Source organism: Oncorhynchus tshawytscha, linkage group LG16, assembly GCF_018296145.1.
Source record: "Oncorhynchus tshawytscha isolate Ot180627B linkage group LG16, Otsh_v2.0, whole genome shotgun sequence".
In the NCBI taxonomy this organism is placed as follows: Eukaryota; Metazoa; Chordata; class Actinopteri; order Salmoniformes; family Salmonidae; genus Oncorhynchus; species Oncorhynchus tshawytscha.
In genome coordinates, this window is record NC_056444.1 from 83581464 (window position 1) to 83594004 (window position 12541).

Below are 12541 nucleotides of genomic sequence, written 5' to 3' on the forward strand. Positions count from 1 at the left end.
TCTCTCTCACGATCTCTCTCACTCGATCTCTCACACTCGATCTCTCTCGATCTCTCTCACTCGATCTCTCTCACACGATCACACACACGATCACACACACACACTCTCTCACACACACACACACACATCACACACACACACATCAGAGGGTGTCAGGCTGAAGTATTATAATACACTATCTTAATGGTGTCAGATATCGAGATAGTGTTAGTGTATACAATGTATTCTATTTCGATATCTGACACCATTAAGATTCTGTATAATGTTTTCTAATACTATCTTAATGGTGTCAGATATAGAAGAGGTATTAGAATACATTATATATTGTGTACCTATGGTGTCAGCTATAGAAGTATCATTATAATACATTGTATATTGTGTATCTATAGCGTCAGGTACCTTAACATGCTTTTGTCGTGGTGGTGTGGCCAGGATCTGTTGTGGTTTATTGGCAGCAGGACAGTCTAGAGGAGCGTCGACGTTCTCCTTAGCATTCATCAGATTCATCACCATCTGAGAAGGCTTGTCTCTGTAGAGTACAGTCGTTATAGGGCTGTTAGTCCATTGTCATGGCTACAGTAACAGTTATAGCCCAAGTCCTACACACAGTGGTATAATCACATCTACTCTTAGAAAACAAACTAACTTCTAATCTAGCAGTAGAAGGAGCAGCAACATTGTAATCTAGCAGTAGTAGGAGCAGCAACATTGTAATCTAGCAGTAGAAGGAGCAGCAACATTGTAATCTAGCAGTAGTAGAAGCAACAACATTGTAATCTAGCAGTAGTAGGAGCAACAACATTGTAATCTAGCAGTAGTAGGAGCAGCAGCATTGTAATCTAGCAGTAGTAGGAGCAGCAGCATTGTAATCTAGTAGTAGGAGCAGCAACATTGTAATCTAGCAGTAGTAGGAGCAGCAACATTGTAATCTAGCAGTAGTAGGAGCAGCAACATTGTAATCTAGCAGTAGTAGGAGCAGCAACATTGTAATCTAGCAGTAGGAGCAACAACATTGTAATCTAGCAGTAGTAGGAGCAGCAACATTGTAATCTAGCAGTAGTAGGAGCAGCAACATTGTAATCTAGCAGTAGTAGGAGCAGCAACATTGTCATTTAGCAGTAGGAGCAGCAACATTGTAATCTAGCAGTAGTAGGAGCAACAACATTGTAATCTAGTAGTAGTAGGAGCAACAACATTGTAATCTAGCAGTAGTAGGAGCAGCAACATTGTAATCTAGCAGTAGGAGCAGCAACATTCAAACTGAAATAAATGCAATCCTCCACAGATCCCTATTTTCTCTGCTCGGTTTGTCCCGGTGTCCCTAACCCCTTCTTACCTCTTGATGAACAGGTTGCTAAGACAGCCGGTGAGGTTGTTGAGGGTGTTGTCAGGTGTCCCTCCCAGGTAGACACCGCCAGCTGACAGTGCTGCCTCGCTGCTGCCCCCTCCACGACCCGTATCCCCATTTTTCTCCAGGACGTCATCCACATAGACACGCAACCTACAGACACACACACACACACACACACACACACACACACACACACACACACACACACACACACACACACACACACACACACACACACACACACACACACACACAGATGGGTTTCATGTTTCACAGCTCTTCCATTGAAAGGAGAGAACATGACTGCTTGTTGAACAGAATTTGCCAGTCATCCTACCTATTGTTGTTGCTGTACAGAGTTACTAAATCCTACCTGTTGTTGTTGCTGTACAGAGTTACTAAATCCTACCTGTTGTTGTTGCTGTACAGAGTTACTAAATCCAACCTGTTGTTGTTGCTGTACAGAGTTACTAAATCCTACCTGTTGTTGTTGCTGTACAGAGTTACTAAATCCTACCTGTTGTTGTTGCTGTACAGAGTTACTAAATCCTACCTGTTGTTGTTGCTGTACAGAGTTACTAAATCCTACCTATTGTTGTTGCTGTACAGAGTTACTAAATCCTACCTGTTGTTGTTGCTGTACAGAGTTACATAATGATCATTTAGTTGGTGGATGGTAAATCCTACCTGTTGTTGTTGCTGTACAGAGTTACTAAATCCTACCTGTTGTTGTTGCTGTACAGAGTTACTAAATCCTACCTGTTGTTGTTGCTGTACAGAGTTACATAATGATCATTTAGTTGGTGGATGGTAAATCCTACCTATTGTTGTTGCTGTACAGAGTTACATAATGATCATTTAGTTGGTGGATGGTAAATCCTACCTGTTGTTGTTGCTGTACAGAGTTACTAAATCCTACCTGTTGTTGTTGCTGTACAGAGTTACATAATGATCATTTAGTTGGTGGATGGTAAATCCTACCTGTTGTTGTTGCTGTACAGAGTTACTAAATCCTACCTGTTGCTGTTGCTGTACAGAGTTACATAATGATCATTTAGTTGGTGGATGGTAAATCCTACCTATTGTTGTTGCTGTACAGAGTTACTAAATCCTACCTATTGTTGTTGCTGTACAGAGTTACTAAATCCTACCTGTTGTTGTTGCTGTACAGAGTTACTAAATCCTACCTGTTGTTGTTGCTGTACAGAGTTACATAATGATCATTTAGTTGGTGGATGGTAAATCCTACCTATTGTTGTTGCTGTACAGAGTTACTAAATCCTACCTGTTGTTGTTGCTGTACAGAGTTACATAATGATCATTTAGTTGGTGGATGGTAAATCCTACCTGTTGTTGTTGCTGTACAGAGTTACTAAATCCTACCTGTTGTTGTTGCTGTACAGAGTTACATAATGATCATTTAGTTGGTGGATGGTAAATCCTACCTGTTGTTGTTGCTGTACAGAGTTACATAATGATCATTTAGTTGGTGGATGGTAAATCCTACCTGTTGTTGTTGCTGTACAGAGTTACATAATGATCATTTAGTTGGTGGATGGTAAATCCTACCTGTTGTTGTTGCTGTACAGAGTTACATAATGATCATTTAGTTGGTGGATGGTAAATCCTACCTGTTGTTGTTGCTGTACAGAGTTACTAAATCCTACCTGTTGTTGTTGCTGTACAGAGTTACTAAATCCTACCTGTTGTTGTTGCTGTACAGAGTTACTAAATCCTACCTGTTGTTGTTGCTGTACAGAGTTACTAAATCCTACCTGTTGTTGTTGCTGTACAGAGTTACTAAATCCTACCTGTTGTTGTTGCTGTACAGAGTTACTAAATCCTACCTGTTGTTGTTGCTGTACAGAGTTACTAAATCCTACCTGTTGTTGTTGCTGTACAGAGTTACTAAATCCTACCTGTTGTTGTTGCTGTACAGAGTTACTAAATCCTACCTGTTGTTGTTGCTGTACAGAGTTACATAATGATCATTTAGTTGGTGGATGGTAAATCCTACCTGTTGTTGTTGCTGTACAGAGTTACGTAATGATCGTTGTCATCGTTGTAGGTCTTTTGAGTCTTCACCTCGCTGTTGCCCGCCCTCACTACCACATGGCCCTTATCTAGGAACACCTGACACACTCCGTCCTGATGAGAGAGAACACATAATATATATATATATCACACATTACATCACACTCTGTCCTGATGAGAGAGAACACATTACATCACACATTACATCACACATTACATCACACATTACATCACACATTACATCACACTCCGTCCTGACGAGAGAGAACACATAATATATATATATCACACATTACATCACACTCTGTCCTGATGAGAGAGAACACATTACATCACACATTACATCACACATTACATCACACATTACATCACACATTACATCACACATTACATCACACTCTGTCCTGACGAGAGAGAACACATTACATCACACATTACATCACACATTACACTCTGTCCTGACGAGAGAGAACACATTACATCACACATTACATCACACTCCGTCCTGACGAGAGAGAACACATTACATCACACATTACATCACACATTACATCACACTCTGTCCTGACGAGAGAGAACACATTACATCACACATTACATCACACATTACATCACACTCATTACATCACATTACATCACACATTACATCACACATTACATCACACTCATCCTACATCACACATTACATCACACATTACATCACACATTACATCACACTCTGTCCTGACGAGAGAGAACACATTACATCACACATTACATCACACATTACATCACACATTACATCACACATTACATCACACTCTGTCCTGACGAGAGAGAACACATTACATCACACATTACATCACACATTACATCACACATTACATCACACTCTGTCCTGACCAGAGAACACACACACATTATAACCACATATAACAATCAATCACAATCCTGTAACCACAGTGAAGGTACGGTTAGCATATCCATCCATCTCTAAGAGAAGGAGAGAAAGAGATAGTGGGAGAGAGAGAGAGAGGGCAAGAGAGAGAGAGAGAGAGAGAGAGGGAGAGAGAGGGCAAGAGAGAGAGAGAGGGAGAGAGAGGGAGAGCGAGAGGGAGAGAGCGAGAGGGAGAGAGAGAGGGCAAGAGATAGTGGGAGAGAGAGAGAGAGAGAGAGGGCAAGAGAGAGAGAGAGGGAGAGAGAGAGGGCAAGAGATGGAAAAGAGGGAGAGAGAGAGGGCAAGAGATGGTGGGGAGAGAGAGAGAGAGCGATAGGGAAAGAGAGAGGGAGAGCGAGAGGGAGAGAGCGAGAGAGGGCAAGAGATAGTGGGAGGGAGAGAGAGAGAGGGCAAGAGAGAGGGAGAGCGAGAGGGAGACAGCGAGAGAGGGCAAGGGATAGTGGGAGGGAGAGAGAGAGAGGGCAAGAGAGAGGGAGAGCGAGAGGGAGAGAGGGCAAGAGAGAGGGAGAGGGAGAGAGGGCAAGAGACAGAGAGAGGGCAAGAGAGAGGGAGAGAGAGAGGGCAAGAGATGGTGGGGAGAGAGAGAGAGAGCGATAGGGAAAGAGAGAGGGAGAGCGAGAGGGAGAGAGCGAGAGAGGGCAAGAGATAGTGGGAGGGGAGAGAGAGAGAGGGCAAAGAGAGGGAGAGCGAGAGGGAGAGAGAGAGAGGGCAAGAGAGAGGGAGAGTGAGAGAGGGCAAGAGACAGAGAGAGGGCAAGAGAGAGGGAGAGCGAGACGGAGAGCGAGAGAGGGAGAGCGAGAGGGAGAGAGGGCAAGAGATGGTGGGAGAGAGAGAGAGGGCAAGAGAGAGAGAGAGAGAGCGAGAGAGAGGAAGGGAGAGTATAGTACCTGAGCTTGGTGGTAGAACATGAGTCCGTTCTTCTGGTCAGAGCGGAAGCCAAACCCGGCGTAGAAGTTGTTCCTGAGACCAGGGATGCTGTCTGGAGACAAGTCCAGGTAACTCTGGCCTGAGAAGTGGGCCTCACGGGCCACCTGACACAAAGAGAGATAGAGAAAGATAGAAAGGGAGAAAGGGAGCAGGCGAGAGAGAGATGTGTTATACAGTTATCAACTGGCAGCTTCATTAAATAGTAAAACGCAAAACATGTTGGCCTTCTAGGCAGAGTTCATCTGTCCAGTGTCTGTGTTCTTTTACCCATCTTAATCTTTTATTTTTATTGGCTGAGTGTGAGTTATGAGTCTGAGATATGGCTTTTTCTTTGCAACTCTGCCTAGAAGGCCAGCGTCCCGGAGTCGCCTCTTCACTGTTGACGTTGAGACTGGCATTTTGCGGGTACTATTTAATGAAGCTGCCAGTTGAGGACTTGTGAGGCGACTGTTTCTCAAACTAGACACTCTAATGTACTTGTCCTCTTGCTCAGTTGTGCACCGGGGCCTCCCACTCCTCTTTCTCTTCTGGTTAGAGACAGTTTGCGCTGTTTTGTGAAGGGAGTAGTACACAGCGTTGTACGAGATATTCAGTTTCTCGTCAATTTCTAGCATGCAATATCCTTCATGTCTCAGAACAAGAATAGACTGACGAGTTTCAGAAGAAAGGTCTTTGTTTCTGACCATTTTGACCCTGTAATCGAACCCACAAATGCTGATGCTCCAGATACTCAACTAGTCCAAAGAAGGCCAGTTTTATTGCTTCTTTAATCAGAATAACAGTTTTCAGCTGTGCTAACATAATTGCAAAAGCGCTTCCTGGTGATCAATTAGCCTTTTAAAATTATAAACTTGGATTAGCTAACACAACGTGCCATTGGAACACAGGAGTGATGGTTGCTGATAATGGACCTCTGTACATCTGATAATGGACCTCTGTACATCTATGTAGATATTCCATTAAAAATCAGCCGTTTCCAGCTACAATAGTCATTTACAACATTAACAATGTCTACACTGTATTTCTGATCAATTTCCTGTTATTTTAAATGGACAAAAGAATGTGCTTTTCTTTAAAAAACAAGGACATTTCTAAGCGACCCCAAACTTTTGAACGGTAGTGTATATATATACACTAACCAGTAGGTCATTGGCACAGCCGTAGCTGACCCCAGAGCTGGGCATCCTCTTCAGGTCGATGTGTGAATTCATGGCCTTGATGTTCCTAAAACAGCCCTTCAGAGAGCCCTGGCGAGGGAAAAGGGCCTTCAGGCTGGGTGGAGGGAAAAAAATACAATATTATTATGTATATGCCATTCTTAGAGAGAATATTAAGAAACGGATGTGTGTGTGTGTGTGTGTGTGTGTGTGTGTGTGTGTGTTTGCGTTCCTGTGTGTGTGTGTGTGTGTGTGTGTGGTTGCGTTCCGTTGTGTGTGTGTGTGTGTGTGTGTGTGTGTTTGCGTTCCTGTGTGTGTGTGTGTGTGTTTGCGTTCCTGTGTGTGTGTGTGTGTTTGCGTTCCTGTGTGTGTGTGTGTGTGTGTGTATGCATGTACAGTACCAGTCAAAAGTTTGGACACACCTGCTAATTTTCTACATTGTAGGTTTGCGCTTAATGGGACTATCATTTGTTTTTCAACAGGACAATGACTCAAAGGAAAAGTGTAGAAGGAAAAACAGGCAACAAGTGCTCAGCATATGTGGGAACTCCTTCAAGACTGTTGGAAAAGCATTCCAGGTGAAGCTGGTTGAGAGAATGCCAAGAGTGTGCAAAGCTGTCATCAAGGCAAAGGGTGGCTACTTTGAATAATCTCAAATATAAAATATACTTTGATTTGTTTAACACTTTTTTTTGTAACTACATATTTCCATATGTGTTACTTCATAGTTTTGATGTCTTCACTATTATTGAAAATAGTCAAAATAAAGAAAAACCCTGGAATGAGTAGGTGTGTCCAAACTTTAGACTGGTACTGTATGTGTGCATGTGTCTAACCTTTGAGGCATCTTGTCCTCTGGTACACCAGCCAGGTAGTAGCTGGCTTCGAAGCGCGGCAGAGGCGTAGTGAAGACGTAGTTGAGCAGGGTTTGGCGGTTGTTCCTCACCACAACACGCGTGGTCGTATCGTAGAGGAGGATGATCTCCAACTACACAGGAACACAAACACCCGGACGTAACAGTCACACAGGAACACAAACACCCGGACGTAACAGTCACACAGGAACACAAACACCTGGACGTAACAGTCACACAGGAACACAAACACCTGGACGTAACAGTCACACAGGAACACAAACACCTGACCGTAACAGTCACACAGGAACACAAACACCTGGACGTAACAGTCACACAGGAACACAAACACTGGACGTAACAGTCAGGAACACAAACACCTGGACGTAACAGTAACAGTCACACAAACACCTGGACGTAACAGTCACACAGGAACACAAACACCTGGACAGGAACACAAACACAGTCACACAAACACCTGGACGTAACAGTCACACAGGAACACAAACACCTGGACGTAATAGTCACACAGGAACACAAACACCTGGACGTAACAGTCACACAGGAACACAAACACCTGGACGTAACAGTCACACAGGAACACAAACACCTGGACGTAACAGTCACACAGGAACACAAACACCTGGACGTAATAGTCACACAGGAACACAAACACCTGGACGTAACAGTCACACAGGAACACAAACACCTGGACATAACAGTCACACAAACACCTGACATAACAGTAACAGTCACACAGGAACACAAACACCTGACACGTAACAGTCACACAGGAACACAAACACCTGGACATAACAGTCACACAAACACCTGAACATAACAGTCACACAGGAACACAAACACCTGGACATAACAGTCACACAAACACCTGGACATAACAGTCACACAAACACCTGGACGTAACAGTCACTCTGTAACTTACAACACAAACACCAAACTTTATAACTTTATTACTTAAAGTAAACTAAACTTAAGAACGGGAAGCTTAGAAATAACGCACATAGAACACATCTACCGCTTCTTAGACTTGCCTTCAATGAGAATAACAGATCTATAACTCGCATTTCTATGTGAGTTTTAGTCATGTTGCCCCCCCAAAAAAGTGACATATTGCAGCTTTAACACTGGCTACAGTATAAACAGTACAATGTTTCTTACAGATTTGGGTTCAGCGTCGTTGATCTTGAGGTAAGGGGAGTCTGGATCTTTAGGCTCCAGCTCCTGTAGTGAACCAGTGACGTCATAGAAGACCCTGAGACGTCCCTGACGCACCGCCAAGCTCAGGAACTTCTCCTGATGGGGTCAAATACACAGACAGGTTAAAACAGGAAGCTACAGGGTATAACCACTAGGCTACCTGCCTCTAACCACTAGGCTACCTGCCTCTAACCACTAGGCTACCTGCCTCTAACCACTAGGTTACCTGCCTCTAACCACTAGGTTACCTGCCTCTAACCACTAGGCTACCTGCCTCTAACCACCAGACTACCTGCCGCCCCTACACTCTAACCACTAGGCTACCTGCCGCCCCTACACTCTAACCACTAGGCTACCTGCCTCTAACCACTAGGCTACCTGCATCTAACCACTAGAGTACCTGCCTCTAACCACTAGGCTACCTGCCGCCCCTACACTCTAACCACTAGGCTACCTGCCACCCCTACACTCAAACTACTAGGCTACCTGCCGCCCCTACACTCTAACCACTAGGCTACCTGCCGCCTCTACACTCTAACCACTAGGCTACCTGCCGCCCCTACACTCTAACCACCAGGCTACCTGCCTCTAACCACTAGGCTACCTGCCACCTCTACACTCTAACCACTAGGCTACCTGCCGCCCCTACACTCTAACCACTAGGCTACCTGCCGCCCCTACACTCTAACCACTAGGCTACCTGCCGCCCTACACTCTAACCACTAGGCTACCTGCCGCCCCTACACTCTAACCACTAGACTACCTGCCTCCTCTACACTCTAACCACTAGACTACCTGCCTCCTCTACACTCTAACCACTAGACTACCTGCCTCCTCTACACTCTAACCACTAGACTACCTGCCTCCTCTACACTCTAACCACTAGGCTACCTGCCGCCCCTACACTCTAACCACTAGGTTACCTACCTCCTCTACACTCTAACCACTAGGCTACCTGCCACCTCTACACTCTAACCACTAGGCTACCTGCCGCCCTACACTCTAACCACTAGGTTACCAGCCTCTAACCACTAGGTTACCTGCCGCCCCTACACTCTAAGCACTAGGTTACCTGCCGCCCCTACACTCTAACCACTAGGCTACCTGCCTCTAACCACTAGGTTACCTGCCGCCCCTACACTCTAAACACTAGGTTACCTGCCGCCCCTACACTCTAACCACTAGGTTACCTGCCGCCCTACACTCTAAACACTAGGTTACCTGCCGCCCCTACACTCTAAACACTAGGTTACCTGCCGCCCCTACACTCTAAACACTAGGTTACCTGCCGCCCCTACACTCTAACCACTAGGTTACCTGCCGCCCTACACTCTAAACACTAGGTTACCTGCCGCCCCTACACTCTAAACACTAGGTTACCTGCCGCCCCTACACTCTAACCACTAGGTTACCTGCCGCCCCTACACTCTAAACACTAGGTTACCTGCCGCCCCTACACTCTAAACACTAGGTTACCTGCCGCCCCTACACTCTAAACACTAGGTTACCTGCCGCCCCTACACTCTAAACACTAGGCTACCTGCCTCCTCTACACTCTAACCACTAGGTTACCAGCCGCCCCTACACTCTAACCACTAGGTTAGCCAGCCGCCTCTACACTCTAACCACTAGGCTACCTGCTGCCCCTGTTAATCCTATCCTATCCAGTGCTAAACACTGAGAAAATATATTTTCATCCCCTTATAGTGAACTCGAGACTCAAAACCCCAGCAGCAGTAGCGTGACCTCTGACCTGGCTGAGGAGCATGAGCAAGATGCCGTTGTGACTCATCAGTTTAACTTCCTGTTCAAAGCGCTGCATCTTCCCCGTATCCTCCTTCAAGGTGACCTCGGCGTAGCCCGTCCCGTCAAAGTAGGCCGCGTCGTTCACCCACTGCTGGGTCAACACCGGCTTCGTTCTGACGGACAGAGGACAACACACGTCAAAACAATATCATAATATTCACAGACAATTCATACACATTTTTGCGTCAAATGCTTTGTACATGGGTTTCGCTAGCTGACCGTGAACTAGGCCATAGACAGCAAATGATAAGATCATAATACTTCTACAAATGTTGATCTTTTTTATAGGTGATATAAATTATAGCTCCCAGATACAGAAGTCCACACACTGCGGTTTGTGGCTCTTGTTAGTATTCAGTGCTGAGATAAGACGTAGCGGTCTGCTAATGGTCCCACCTTCCACATGGTTTCTCCTCGGTGGTGTTGAGTTGGAAGATGTTCTCAAAGTTATAGAGACTGAGCACCTCCTCATTCAGGGTCTCCAGCTCAATACAGCCCTTGAAGTTGGGCAACTGGAGCTGGAGAGGGGGCTGAGAGAAGAACAGAGAGGAAGAGATGTTACTAATGAGCTGAGAGAAGCTAGAGAGATGAAGGAGCTGGGTTTGGGTTACTTAGAAGCTGAGAGAAGCTAGAGAGATATATGGGTTACTGAAGGAGCTGAGAGAAGCTAGAGAGATATATGGGTTACTGAAGGAGCTGAGAGAAGCTAGAGAGATATATGGGTTACTGAAGGAGCTGAGAGAAGCTAGAGAGATATATGGGTTACTAAAGGAGCTGAGAGAAGCTAGAGAGATATGGGTTACTGAAGGAGCGGAGAGAAGCTAGAGAGATATGGGTTACTGAAGGAGCGGAGAGAAGCTAGAGAGATATGGGTTACTGAAGGAGCGGAGAGAAGCTAGAGAGATATGGGTTACTGAAGGAGCGGAGAGAAGCTAGAGAGATATATGGGTTACTTATGAAGCTGAGAGAAGCTAGAGATATATGGGTTACTTATGAAGCTGAGTGAGGAAACAGATCTTTAAGTTAAGTTAGTAACAGTAGAGATACACTATATATACACAGAAGTATGTGGACACCCCTTCAAATTAGTGGATTTGGCTATTTCAGGACACCTATTGCTGACAGGTGTATAAAATCGAGCACACAGCCATGCAATCTCCATAGACAAACATTGGCTTTACTGAAGAGCTTGTGGCACCGTCATAGGTTAACACCTTTCCAGCGAGTCAGTTCATCAAATTGGCGTTCCAATCTAGTGTACATCTAGTGGAAAGCCTTCCCAGAACAGTGGAGGCTATTACAGCAGCAAAGGAAGGGACCATCTCCATATTAATGTCCATGATTTTGGAATGAGACGATCGACGAGCAGGTGTCCATATACTTTTGGTCATGTTGTATATACGGAAGAAACTAAAGGTCTACTGTATGTTTGGTATAACCATTGTATATCTACGAAAGGCTGTGGATACAATGTGGTCCTTCGAACCGGACACGGACACACACACACAGACGGCTCCCTCTCACCGTGAATGTGTCAGGGTACCCTCCACATAGAACACAGTCTCTTCAGTCTGGAGGTTGAGCAGTCCGCTGTCCCCTACTGCATCCACCACAGCCTTGGTCACCCTGGTCTCGAAGTCATGGCCATCTGACCGTACTGAAGGATCCTATAGAGAGAGAGTAGAGAGTAGAGAGAGTAGAGAGAGAGAGAGAGAGAGTAGAGAGAGTAGAGAGAGTAGAGAGAGTAGAGAGAGTAGAGAGAGTAGAGAGAGTAGAGAGAGAAGTAGAGAGAAGAGAGAGAGAGAGAGAGAGAGACAGACAGACAGACAGACAGACAGACAGACAGACAGACAGACAGACAGACAGAGACAGACAGACAGACAGAGAGACAGACAGACAGACAGACAGACAGACAGACAGACAGAGAGAGAGAAGAGAGGGTATTAGTAGTATTTATTAGGATCCCCAAGGCAGCGGCAACTCTTCCTTGGGTCTAAACAGGAAACAGAAATACAAACAAATAGAATACATCAAATAAATACTATAAATTACATTAACAAGTCATCTAGCAGAAGCTCTCATCCAGAGCGACCCACAGCTAGTGGATTCATCTCAAATAAATAGCCAGTTGAGACATCCACATATCACACTACCTACTACAATACAAAATACCTCAACCTCTTCCTTCAACTTTGAGCCAGGAGATTGGCATGTAATGTTATTGACATTCGTCCTCTGTGTACATCTAAGTGCTCCT

The 12541-nt window shown here is 45.1% G+C and overlaps 1 protein-coding gene across 1 annotated transcript in view; it reads right to left on the reverse strand.

The window, feature by feature from the left end:
* Positions 1 to 11926, reverse strand: part of LOC112216446 (laminin subunit alpha-5-like) — a 47729-nt gene extending 35803 nt beyond the window's left edge. Inside the window, exons 1-11 of the mRNA XM_042299953.1 lie at positions 11910 to 11926; positions 11809 to 11848; positions 10681 to 10814; positions 10232 to 10397; positions 8440 to 8574; positions 7243 to 7394; positions 6389 to 6521; positions 5210 to 5353; positions 3369 to 3499; positions 1337 to 1501; positions 400 to 529 (exon numbers count right to left, since the gene is read on the reverse strand). Coding sequence (XP_042155887.1) covers positions 400 to 529; positions 1337 to 1501; positions 3369 to 3499; positions 5210 to 5353; positions 6389 to 6521; positions 7243 to 7394; positions 8440 to 8574; positions 10232 to 10397; positions 10681 to 10814; positions 11809 to 11848; positions 11910 to 11926 — 1347 coding nt within the window. The remainder of the gene's footprint in view (positions 1 to 399; positions 530 to 1336; positions 1502 to 3368; positions 3500 to 5209; positions 5354 to 6388; positions 6522 to 7242; positions 7395 to 8439; positions 8575 to 10231; positions 10398 to 10680; positions 10815 to 11808; positions 11849 to 11909) is intronic.
* Positions 11927 to 12541: the final 615 nt, after the last annotated feature.